Consider the following 12500-nt stretch of genomic DNA (forward strand, 5'->3'; position numbering starts at 1 on the left):
CATATTTTTTGGTGTATAAGCCGCTCCGGCCGAAAATGCACAATAAAGAAGGAAAAAAACATATAAGTCGCATTTTTTGGGGACATTTATTTGATAAAACCCAACGGCAAAACCTCTGTTAGCTTAGCATTGGCTTCAGGAAAAACTACACACTGGACCCTTTAAAGCGGTTATGAGAAAATGATTTAAATAATTTCCCACTCGTTAGTATTCACAAAATACTTAGAATGACAAAGTATTTAAAGAAAATTACAACTATGTGTATATATATATATATATATATATATATATATATATATATATATATATATATATATTTATATATATATATATATTTATATATATATATTTATATATATACACACCATATTTTTTGGTGTATAAGCCGCTCCGGCCGAAAATGCACAATAAAGAAGGAAAAAAACATATAAGTCGCATTTTTTGGGGACATTTATTTGATAAAACCCAACGGCAAAACCTCTGTTAGCTTAGCATTGGCTTCAGAAAAAACTACACACTGGAACCTTTAAAGCGGTTATGAGAAAATAATTTAAATAATTTCCCACTCGTTAGTATTCACAAAATACTTACAATGACAAAGTATTTAAAGAAAATTACAACTATGTGTGTGTGTATATATATATATATATATATATATATATATATATATATATATATATATATACCATATTTTTTGGAGTATAAGTCGCACCGGCCGAAAATGCATAATAAAGAAGGAAAAAAACATATATAAGACGCACTGGAGTATAAGTCGCATTTTTTGGGGACATTTATTTGATAAAACCCAACACCAAGAATAGACATTTGAAAGGCAATTTAAAATAAATAAAGAATAGTGAACAACAGGCTGAATAAGTGTACGTTATATGAGGCATAAATAACCAACTGAGAACGTGCCTGGTATGTTAACGCAACATATTATGGTAAGAGTCATTCAAATAACTATAACATATAGAACATGCTATACGGGTTAAATCACCAAAAATGATTCCTGGGCGCGGCACCGCTGCTGCCCACTGCTCCCCTCACCTCCCAGGGGGTGAACAAGGGGATGGGTCAAATGCAAGAGGACAAGTTTCACCACACCTAGTGTGTGTGTGACAATCATTAGTACTTTAACTTAACGTTTACCAAACAATCTGTCACTCCTAATCGCTAAATCCCATGAAATCTTATACGTCTAGTCTCTTACGTGAATGAGCTAAATAATATTATTTGATATTTTACGGTAATCTGTTAATAATTTCACACATAAGTCGCTCCTGAGTATAAGTCGCACCCCCGGCCAAACTATGAAAAAAACTGCGACTTATAGTCCGAAAAATACGGCAAATATCACCCTTATTTGAGATATTTAATCTTACTTTCAGTTTTTGCAGTGTGTTTAAGCTCAGCGAAGGCAAAAGTTCATGTCTTCCTACATGGCCGACCTCTGGTTTGCCTTTTCCAAGAGCCTGTCAAAGTGTACGCACTTTGCCAACAGACTTTTTTTTTTTGTACAGAAACGCATCGACACAGCAGCAAGGTTCCCACCTACACAGTTGGCTTTGTTCCTCCTTTTTGAAAAACACGCAGCGGCGTCGGATCTTCTTGTACTCACACCTCTGCCCCCGACACCCTCAATTCCCGTTTCTTCTGTTTTTAAAAAGCCGTCCTGATGGTTCTGGTTTCGCCTGCTGTTCTCACAGCGGCGCAACAATGTTGTTAATCACATCCTATTCTCTCCCAAAGTGCTCGACACGCCGACTTCCCGGCGTCGCAATCTCGACACGGAGCGGGGCCCGGCGCATCTTTTATTCATGCTGTCAGTGATGGATTCACGCCGGAGACTGCCAGTCTTCTGGCGGAGCATTACGGGGTTAACGTGGCGGCAGAACCGCCGTGTCTCACCTCAAACATATCATGTGCCGCTTTCTGGGAATGTTGTTTTATTTTTAATCAAGAAGCACTGGAGGAGCCCTCCAAAGACGAGACTCCTGCGGCGTCTTTGTCTTGACTTAAAAAGCCCGGCGGTCCAATTAGAAGCAAGAATCCAGAAGCAAGTCCCCCACCACCCATGGGAAATTTGCCAATATTGAATGTGAGACATTAGAGGACACGAGCCACTTATGGAACGCTGAGTAGAATACACACCCCGTTTCCATATGAGTTGGGAAATTGTGTTAGATGTAAATATAAACGGAATACAATGATTTGCAAATCATTTTCATCCCATATTCAGTTGAATATGCTACAAAGACAACATATTTGATTTTTTTTTTTTGCAAATAGTCATTAACTTTAGAATTTGATGCCAGCAACACGTGACAAAGCAGTTGGGAAAGGTGGCAATAAATACTGATAAAGTTGAGGAATGCTCATCAAACACTTATTTGGAACATCCCACAGGTGAACAGGCAAATTGGGAACAGGTGGGTGCCATGATTGGGTATGAAAGTAGATTCCATGAAATTCTCAGTCATTCACAAACAAGGATGGGGCGAAGGTCACCACTTTGTCAACAAATGCGTAAGCAAATTGTTGAACAGTTTAAGAAAAACCTTTCTCAAGCAGCTATTGCAAGGAATTTAGGGATTTCACCATCTACGGTCCGTAATATCATCAAAGGGTTCAGAGAATCTGGAGAAATCACTGCACGTAAGCAGCTATGCCCGTGACCTTCGATCCCTCAGGCTGTACTGCATCAACAAGCGACATCAGTGTGTAAAGGATATCACCACATGGGCTCAGGAACACTTCAGAAACCCACTGTCAGTAACTACAGTTGGTCGCTACATCTGTAAGTGCAAGTTAAAACTCTCCTATGCAAGGCAAAAACCGTTTATCAACAACACCCAGAAACGCCGTCGGCTTTGCTTGGGCCTGAGCTCATCTAAGATGGACTGATACAAAGTGGAAAAGTGTTCTGTGGTCTGACGAGTCCACATTTCAAATTGTTTTTGGAAACTGTGGACGTCGTGTCCTCCGGACTAAAGAGGAAAAGAACCATCCGGATTGTTATAGGCGCAAAGTTGAAAAGCCAGCATCTGTGATGGTATGGGGGTGTATTAGTGCCCAAGACATGAGTAACTTACACATCTGTGAAGGCGCCATTAATGCTGAAAGGTACATACAGGTTTTGGAGCAACATATGTTGCCATCCAAGCAACGTTACCATGGACGCCCCTGCTTATTTCAGCAAGACAATGCCAAGCCACGTGTTACATCAACATGGCTTCATGGTAAAAGAGTGCGGGTACTAGACTGGCCTGCCTGTAGTCCAGACCTGAAAATGTGTGGCACATTATGAAGCCTAAAATACCACAACGGAGACCCCCGGACTGTTGAACAACTTAAGCTGTACATCAAGCAAGAATGGAAAATTCCACCTGAGAAGCTTAAAAAATGTGTCTCCTCAGTTCCCAAACGTATACTGGGTGTTGTTAAAAGGAAAGGCCATGTAACACAGTGGTGAACATGCCCTTTCCAACTACTTTGGCACGTGTTGCAGCCATGAAATTCTAAGTTAATTATTATTTGCAAAAAAATAAATAAAGTTTGTGAGTTTGAACATCAAATATGTTGTCTTTGTAGTGCATTCAATTGAATATGGGTTGAAAAGGATTTGCAAATCATTGTATTCCGTTTATATTTACATCTAACACAATTTCCCAACTCATATGGAAATGGGGTTTGCACATAAGAGCAAAGATGGAGGCAGCTCAGTTGATGTCACTCCCCTGCTGATTCTGCCTCGTCAAATTTTCGAGGTTTATTTTTGAGTGTCACTGCGAGAATAATGCAATGATTCGGAAGATCCAACACAAAGTGCTTGAGAACGCTGCGGTCGGGAATAAGTTGTTCTTTTTCGGCGCACTTCCAAACCTATTGACCTGGTCCCGTCTCTCGTTTCTCTCGTTTCAGCCGTGCACCAGGAGCAAGAGCCGGGCGCGCTTGGCGTACACGCTGCGCTCGCCCAGCGTGGGAAGACTTTGTCCAAACAGCAGCGAGGAGGAGCCCTGCGGCCTCAACCTCAACTGCTTCAACTACTTCTACAACATCACGGGTACGACAAGAACAACACGGGGCTGTCGCTGGGCAAGGAATCACACATGTAGCTCTTGCTATCGCTCATTGATGACAGGGCATTTGTACGGCAGTATTATTGTGGCAGAATTATTTGCAAATGTGTATCTCAATCTGTGCGCGTGTACTAATTTGTGTCTGTAGGTGTATTTTAAGTTTTCTGTTTGTCCCTAATCAGAAAGAACCCTCAATAGGCTGTCAATTTACGCAGATGTCAGGTTCAAACATCGATGACAAGCAAGGAAATACACAGAGACAGAATTAAATTTTGCTCAATTTGAGGAGAAACGTGTTGACCTGTAATCTCTTACAGCAGGGGTCCCCAAACTTTTTGACAATATATGTATATGTATATATATATATATATATATATATATATATATAATGTATATGTATGTGTATGTATATATATATATATATATATATATATATATATATATATATATATATATATATATATATATGTATGTATGTATGTATATATATATATATATATATATATATATGTATGTATATATATATATATATATATATATATATATATATATATATATATATGTATATATATGTATATATATATGTATATATGTATAAATATATATATATATATATATATATATGTGTATATATATGTGTATATATATATGTATATATTAGAGATGCGCGGATAGGCAATTATTTCATCCGCAACCGCATCAGAAAGTCGTCAACCATCCGCAATCCACCCGATCTAACATTTGATCAGAACCGCATCCGCCCGCACCCGCCCGTTGTTATATATCTAATATAGACGATGCAAGGCATTAGTGAGGTTATAAAGCTTTTGCCTGTTAAAGAAAGGAGACTGATCCAATGCAGCACAGACATTCGCATGCCACGTTGTCACGACCCAGACGCACACCAGTGCGCAATCATATGGGAGCCGCGCTGAGCGCACCTCCAAGCGCCTCTCGCTGCCGGCGACGGCCGGGTATATGGGCCCGACGCTCCAGCGCCATCCATTTTCAGGGCTAGTTGATTCGGCAGGTGGGTTGTTACACACTCCTTAGCGGGTTCCAACTTCCATGGCCACCGTCCTAGCTGCTGTCTATATCAACCAGGGTGAGCCCCACCCCTTTCGTGAGCGCACTGCGCGCGGAGTGACCCCTGTTACGCGCCCCCGGCAACAGGGGTGGCGGGCAGGTAAGCTGCGCGGGCGGAGCGCGCGGAGTGACCACTGTTACGAGCCCCCGGCCACGGGGGTGGCGGGCAGGTAAGCTGCTTACCTGCTGCGCGTGACGCCGGCCGCGGCGAAGGCGGACGAGGCGGGGTGTCGGTGCGGTGGCCGCGGTGGTGACCCTGGACGTGCGTCGGGCCCTTCTCGCGGATCGCCTCAGCTACGGCTCCCGGTGGGGCCCTCTCGGGGGAAGGGGCCTCGGTCCCGGACCCCGGCGAGGCGTCCCTTCTCCCCTCCGTAAAAGTGTCCATCTCTTTTTTTTTTTTTCTTCTGTTGTGGCATATGCTGCAGGTGCCTGCTCGTTTTTCGTATGTGGGTAACAACAATTAACTATGTATATATATTTCCGAATTGGTTTAACTGCCACCCGCCTGAATCTATTTAAAATCTAATTTTTCTTTATTTCAACCACCCGACCCGACCCGCGGATAAAAACTAATTTTTTAAATTTTCATCCGCCCGATCCGCGGATAATCCGCGGACTCCGCGGTTGTGCCCGCAAACCGCGCATCTCTAGTATATATATATGTATATGTATATATATATATATATATATATATATATATATATATATATACATTATATTGAGGGATGGCGTGGCGCAGTGGGAGAGTGGCCGTGCGCAACCCAAGGGTCCCTGATTCAATCCCCACCTAGTACCAACCTCGTCATGTCCGTTGTGTCCTGAGCAAGACACTTCACCCTTGCTCCTGATGGGTGCTGGTTAGCGCCTTGCATGGCAGCTCCCTCCATCAGTGTGTGAATGTGTGTGTGAATGGGTTAATGTGGAAGTAGTGTCAAAGCGCTTTGAGTACCTTGAAGGTAGAAAAGCGCTATACAAGTACAACCCATACATTGTCTTTATAATCCGTTTTGTCATTTCACATCAATTAACATCGATGTTCATCAACATTTAACATTGTCACGTTATCGATGGGAAAATTAATTTTTAGACAATATGGTTTGCCTGAGCGGCTAGGAGACACCAAGAGTAACAAGCGGTAGGAAATGGATTAGAAAGGAAAGATTTAAAAAAATAAATAAATATATAAAAAATACAAAAATAAAATATTTTTTAACTTGGGACTTCCTGTGGGCCAGGTTTTTGGATGCGGCCCGCAGGCCGTAGCTTGGGGACCCCTGTCTTACAGTGTCACCCACGCTCTCACGGAAAAAGGTTCACGTCTCCTCTTTTGTTTGGATATTCCCTGTTTACATAACAACAGCTGTTTCTAAAGGAATGGCGGGTATGTAAACAGCCCTTGTTTTTGGTAACAAACGCGGCATGGCGTAGTGGGTAGAGCAACCGTGCCAGAAACCTGAGGGTTGCAGGTTCGCTCCCCGCCTCTTACCATCCAAAAATCGCTGCCGTTGTGTCCTTGGGCGGGACACTTCACCCTTTGCCCCCGGTGCCACTCACACCGGTGAATTGAATGATAGGTGGTGGTCGGAGGGGCCGTTGGCGCAAATTGCAGCCACGCTTCCGTCAGTCTACCCCAGGGCAGCTGTGGCTATGAAAGTAGCTTACCACCACCAGGTGTGAATGATTGATGGGTTCTACATGTAAAGCGACTTTGGGTACTTAGAAAAGCGCTATATAAATCCCAGTTATTATTATTATTATTATTAACACAAAAGAAAACGATGCCTCGGGCTTGGACTGGTCCTGGATCGAGCTTGGGCAGGTCTTGGATGACAATAGATAACCCCTCCCGTCACCTCCCAACGTACAAAACGGAATTTTACAAGCCTTTGGCTTGGTGCAACAAAGACAGCCTCTTATCTGTTCACTGGGAACTCAGAGAACGGAAAGTTTTTTGATAATTTACATGCTATTTTTCTGACAGCAGACCTGATTACACACACTCTGATTGATATACATTTATGTTCATTCTCATGGCAAAGGCTGTGAATACTTATGCACATGTTATATATTACCGTATTTTCCGGACTATAAGGCGCACTTAAAATATATTTTTTTCCCCTCAAAACTCGAAAGTGCGCCTTACAACCCGGTGCGCCTAATGTACAGAATAATTCTGTTTTTTCTTGCCGACCTCGAAGCAATTTTATTTGGTATATAGTGTAAGGATAAGTGTAGTAGATGGCAGTCAAACATAGGAGATATGTGTAGACTGCACTATGATGGCAATATGACTCAAGTAAACAACACCAACATTTTATATGTTCCATTGAAAATATAGAACATTACACACGGTGCTCAAAAATCTATCAAAATGTTGTAGTACGACTTTGGTAAGCTATGAAGCCGGACCGTTGATGTGCTTCAACATACCAGTATTATTATGGTGTGTGTGTATAAGGTAAGACATATTATCTGGCGTTTTGTTTCGCAATATTATGCAAACGCAACTTTTCTTACCTTCCGGTACCTGCTGATCTGTATTTGGGATCTGCATAAATCCTGAAAAATTGCGCGAGTCCGCCTTTGTCGTCGATAGGCTTCTCCTTTTTCTCTATCTTCTTGTTATGGGACATTCATCTTCCGCTTTTGCCATTTCTAATATAAAGTAGTGAAAGTTCTTACTTATATCTGTCAGTAAACTCGCCATGAAAGCGCTAAAACATACCGGTGTAGTGAGTTTAAATTATTCACCGAAGGAACTTTAGTTATTCAAGGTCCGGTCGGACGGTTTTTCACGGGACACATTTCCTGTGTTGTTGTTTCCGGATGAGGAGATGCTGCTCCGTTATTGATTGAAGTAAAGTCTGAATGTCATTAAAACAGTTAGCTCCATCTTTTGACACTTCTTCCACTTCCGTCCTTGCACGCTACACCGCTACAACAAAGATGACGGGGAGAAGACGCTGTCGAAGGTGAGCCACGTAAATAAGACCGCCTACAAAACGGTGCATCCGGAAGCGACTGTCGGAAAGCGGCTTGAAGATGATTTGTAAAACATCATCTATGCAACATTTTGACCAAATAACCACCATTACATGTTATGTAGACCACAAGGAAGTGTTTTCAATTTAGAAAAAAATTATAATAATATGACTACTTTAAAGGCCTACTGAAACCTACTACTATTGATCACGCAGTCTGATAGTTTATATATCAATGATGAAATCTTAACATTGCAACACATGCCAATACGACCGGGTTAGCTTACTAAAGTGCAATTTTAAATTTCGCGTGAAATATCCTGCTGAAAACGTCTCGGTATGATGACGTCTTTGCGTGACGTCACGGATTGTAGAGGACATTTTGGGACAGCATGGTGGCCAGCTATTAAGTCGTCTGTTTTCATCGCAAAATTCCACAGTATTCTGGACATCTGTGTTGGTGAATCTTTTGCAATTTGTTCAATGAACAATGGAGACAGCAAAGAAGAAAGCTGTAGGTGGGAAGCGGTGTATTGCGGCAGGTGTTGTGCCGGATAACGCACCCCCGCCGTAGAATGCACCCCCTGACTGTTGTGCCGGATAACACAGCCGGTGTTTCATTGTTTACATTCCCGAAAGATGACAGTCAAGCTTTACCATTGGCCTGTGGAGAACTGGGACAACAGAGACTCTTACCAGGAGGACTTTGAGTTGGATAGGCAGACGCGGTACCGTGAGTACGCATGCAGCTGCGGCTTCCAAACATTTGATCGCTTGCCCGTACGTGCGTGCCGCTATGTGCATGTCACGTACGTAACTTTGGGAAATATATGTGCTGTATGAACTTTGGGGAGGTGAACGGTACTTTGGGCTGTGGGATTGAGTGTGTTGTGCAGGTGTTTGAGTTGTATTGGTGGGTTATATGGACGGGAGGGGGGAGGTGTTTGTTATGCGGGATTAATTTGTGGCATATTAAATATAAGCCTGGTTGTGTTGTGGCTAATAGAGTATATATATGTCTTGTGTTTATTTACTGTTTTAGTCATTCCCAGCTGAATATCAGGTCCCACCCGCCTCTCACAGAATCTTCCCTATCTGAATCGCTCCCACTGCCCTCTAGTCCTTCACTCTCACTTTCCTCATCCACAATTCTTTCATCCTCGCTCAAATTAATGGGGAAATCGTCGCTTTCTCGGTCCGAATCGCTCTCGCTGCTGGTGGCCATGATTGATCCTCCGACACCACGGCCTTCAATTTCACTGCTATGCCGACGACACACAACTATACATTTCCACCACGACCATCACCACAGCCACCCACTCCACCCTCACCACCTGCCTCACAGACATAAAAACCTGGATGCAAAAAAACTTTCTAAAACTCAACTGCAACAAATCTGAAATAATTATCATTGGCCCCGACTCCCTCACTCTTTTCATTAAACATCGACGGCTCCCTTGTCACTACCTCCACCCACATCCGCAATCTAGGTGTAATTTTCGACCCTACCCTTTCACTCCTCCCCCACGTAAACCACATCACCAAAACTGCATTCTTCCACCTCAGAAACATTGCCCGTCTCCGGCCCTCCCTCACATCCTCTGCTGCCGAAACCCTCATCCACGCCTTCATCTCATCCCGGCTAGACTACTGCAACAGCATCCTCTACGGCATCACCTCCAAAACCCTCAACAAACTGCAATACGTCCAGAACTCTGCTGCCCGCCTGCTCACCGGAACCCGCTCCAGAGAGCACATCACACCTGTCCTTCATGACCTCCACTGGCTGCCTGTCAAATACAGAATCACCTTTAAAATACTCCTCACCACCTATAAGGCACTCCATAACCTGGCACCACCCTACCTCTCTGACCTCCTCCAGCCACACGTCCCATCCCGTTCCCTCAGGTCTAGTGATGCCGGCCTCCTTGAGGTCCCCAAGACCAGGCGCCGAACCTGGGGCGACAGGGCCTTCTCCGTGGCTGCCCCCTCTCTCTGGAACGCTCTCCCCAGGCACATCAGAGATGCCCCCTCCCTCCCTACCTTCAAAGCCACCCTAAAAACTCACCTCTTCACATTAGCCTTTCCAAACTGACCCTGCCCTAGGTGTCTCTTATTTATTTTTATTTTTATTTATTTATTTTTTCTAATAAAGTTGTTTTTATCGTCCCCCCCCCCACACACACATGTAAAGCGACTTTGGGTATTTAGAAAAGCGCTATATAAATCACAGGTATTATTATTATTATTATTGTAAACAATGTGCGGATGTGAGGAGCTCCACAACCTGTGACGTCACGCGCATATCGTCTGCTACTTCCGGTACAAGCAAGGCTTTTTTTTATCAGCGACCAAAAGTTGCGAACTTTATCGTCGATGTTCTCTACTAAATCCTTTCAGCAAAAATATGGCAATATCGCAAAATGATCAAGTATGACACATAGAATGGACCTGCTATCCCCGTTTAAATAAGAAAATCGCATTTCAGTAGGCCTTTAATGCACCCTATAATTCGGTGCGCCTTATATATGAAAAAATTCATCGGCAGTGCGCCTTATAATCCGGTGCGCCCTATGGTCTGGAAAATACGGTAGTTTTTGTTTCTTGATAAATTTGCCACAAATTCTAAAAAAATTAAGAAAAAAAAACCGTTTTCACATTGTCATTATGTGTGTGGAATTTTGAGGAAAAAAATTAAAATGTATTCCATTTTGGCAGAAGGCTGTAACATAACAAAATTTGGAAAAAGTGAAGCGCTGTGAAAAAAAATCCGGATGCACTGTAAGCACACCACATTCCTGCCGAAGGAGAATAACAGTCTAATGTAGCATGGCGTAGAAAAGAGTGGCAAAATTTGCATGCATGAAAACCCTTCCGCGCATGCCTGACTTCTCTGTGCGTGCGGACTTCGTTTGCGCCCGCGTTGTATTTCTTTTGGCTATTAGGAGCTGGCATTGAAAACACAGCACAGCAACTCTCCTCCTTCCTGATTGGTCACTTCAAACACCTATCAGAGCAAAGTGTTACCTCTAAAGGGGTCATATTACGATTTGTTTCTACATTTAAAACACTTCCTTGTGGTCTACATAACATGCGATGGTGGTTCTTTGCTCAATATTCTGCAGTGATTATGTTTTACAGGCCGTCTTCAAGCCGCTTTCTGGCCGTCTCTTCAGGATGCAGTCTTATATATGTGCCTCCACTTTGACAGCATCTTCTCCCTGTCAGCCATGTTGCAATTTTTAGCGCTTCCATATGGATTCTACTGACCGATATAACTCAGAACTATAAGCTGCTTGGTATTAGAAATGGCAACGTCGGAGGATGCATGTGCATGTACGAGCCAGTCTGCCCCACAACAAGAGGATAGAGAACAAAATTGGACAAAACGGGATTGACTACAGCGTCGGACTACAATGGTGGACCCGCGTAAAGACCTTTGGGTACATTTCTACTAGAGATGTCTGATAATATCGGGCTGCCGATATTATCGGCCGATAAATGCTTTAAAATGTAATATCGGAAATGTATGATTTTTTAAAACGCCGCTGTGTACACGGACGTAGGGAGAAATACAGAACGCCAATAAACCTTAAAGGCTCTGCCTTTGCGTGCCGGCCCAATCACATAATACCTACGGCTTTTCACACACACAAGTGAACGCAAGGCATACTTGGTCAACAGCCATACAGGTCACACTGAGGGTGGCCGTATAAACAACTTTAGCACTGTTACAAATTTGTGCCACACTGTGAACCCACACCAAACAAGAATGACAAACACATTTCCGGAGAAAATCCACACCGTTAACACAACATAAACACAACAGAACAAATACCCAGAAACCCCTTGCAGCACTAACTCTTCCGGGACGCTACAATATACACCCCCCCGCTACCCCCAAGCCCCTCCCCCCTCAACCCCGCCCACCTCAACCTCCCAAATTCCAAGCTGCTGTTTTGAGGCATTTAAAAAAAAAAAAAAAAAAGCACTTTGTGTCTTTTTTTCCATAACTTGAGTTGGTTTATTTTGGAAAACCTTGTTACATTGTTTAATTCATCCAGCGGGGCATCACAACAAAATTAGGCATAATAATGTGTTAATTCCACGACGGTATATATCGGTATCGGTTGATATCGGAATCGGTAATTAAGAGTTGGACAATATCGGGTATCGGCAAAAAAGCCAATATCGGACATCTCTCATTTCTACCATATATGGATAATCTGCTTAAGTTATCACAGTGGAAAAAGGGTCACAGGTGCAAATTCCAAACGGCTAGTTTAGCGGAAGGAGGGCAAGATTGTTTTATAAATATCGCCGTCATGCTTCAATGGTTTGATTTCACATT

The 12500-nt window shown here is 43.0% G+C and overlaps 1 protein-coding gene across 1 annotated transcript in view; it reads left to right on the forward strand.

The window, feature by feature from the left end:
* The window catches only part of thsd7ab (thrombospondin, type I, domain containing 7Ab), a 671822-nt gene that overhangs the window by 563637 nt on the left and 95685 nt on the right, over positions 1–12500 (forward strand). Inside the window, exon 19 of the mRNA XM_061956418.2 lies at positions 3925–4066. Within this exon, the coding sequence (XP_061812402.2) occupies positions 3925–4066 (142 nt within the window). The remainder of the gene's footprint in view (positions 1–3924; positions 4067–12500) is intronic.

This window comes from Nerophis lumbriciformis, linkage group LG04 (genome assembly GCF_033978685.3).
Source record: "Nerophis lumbriciformis linkage group LG04, RoL_Nlum_v2.1, whole genome shotgun sequence".
NCBI classification, from domain to species: Eukaryota; Metazoa; Chordata; class Actinopteri; order Syngnathiformes; family Syngnathidae; genus Nerophis; species Nerophis lumbriciformis.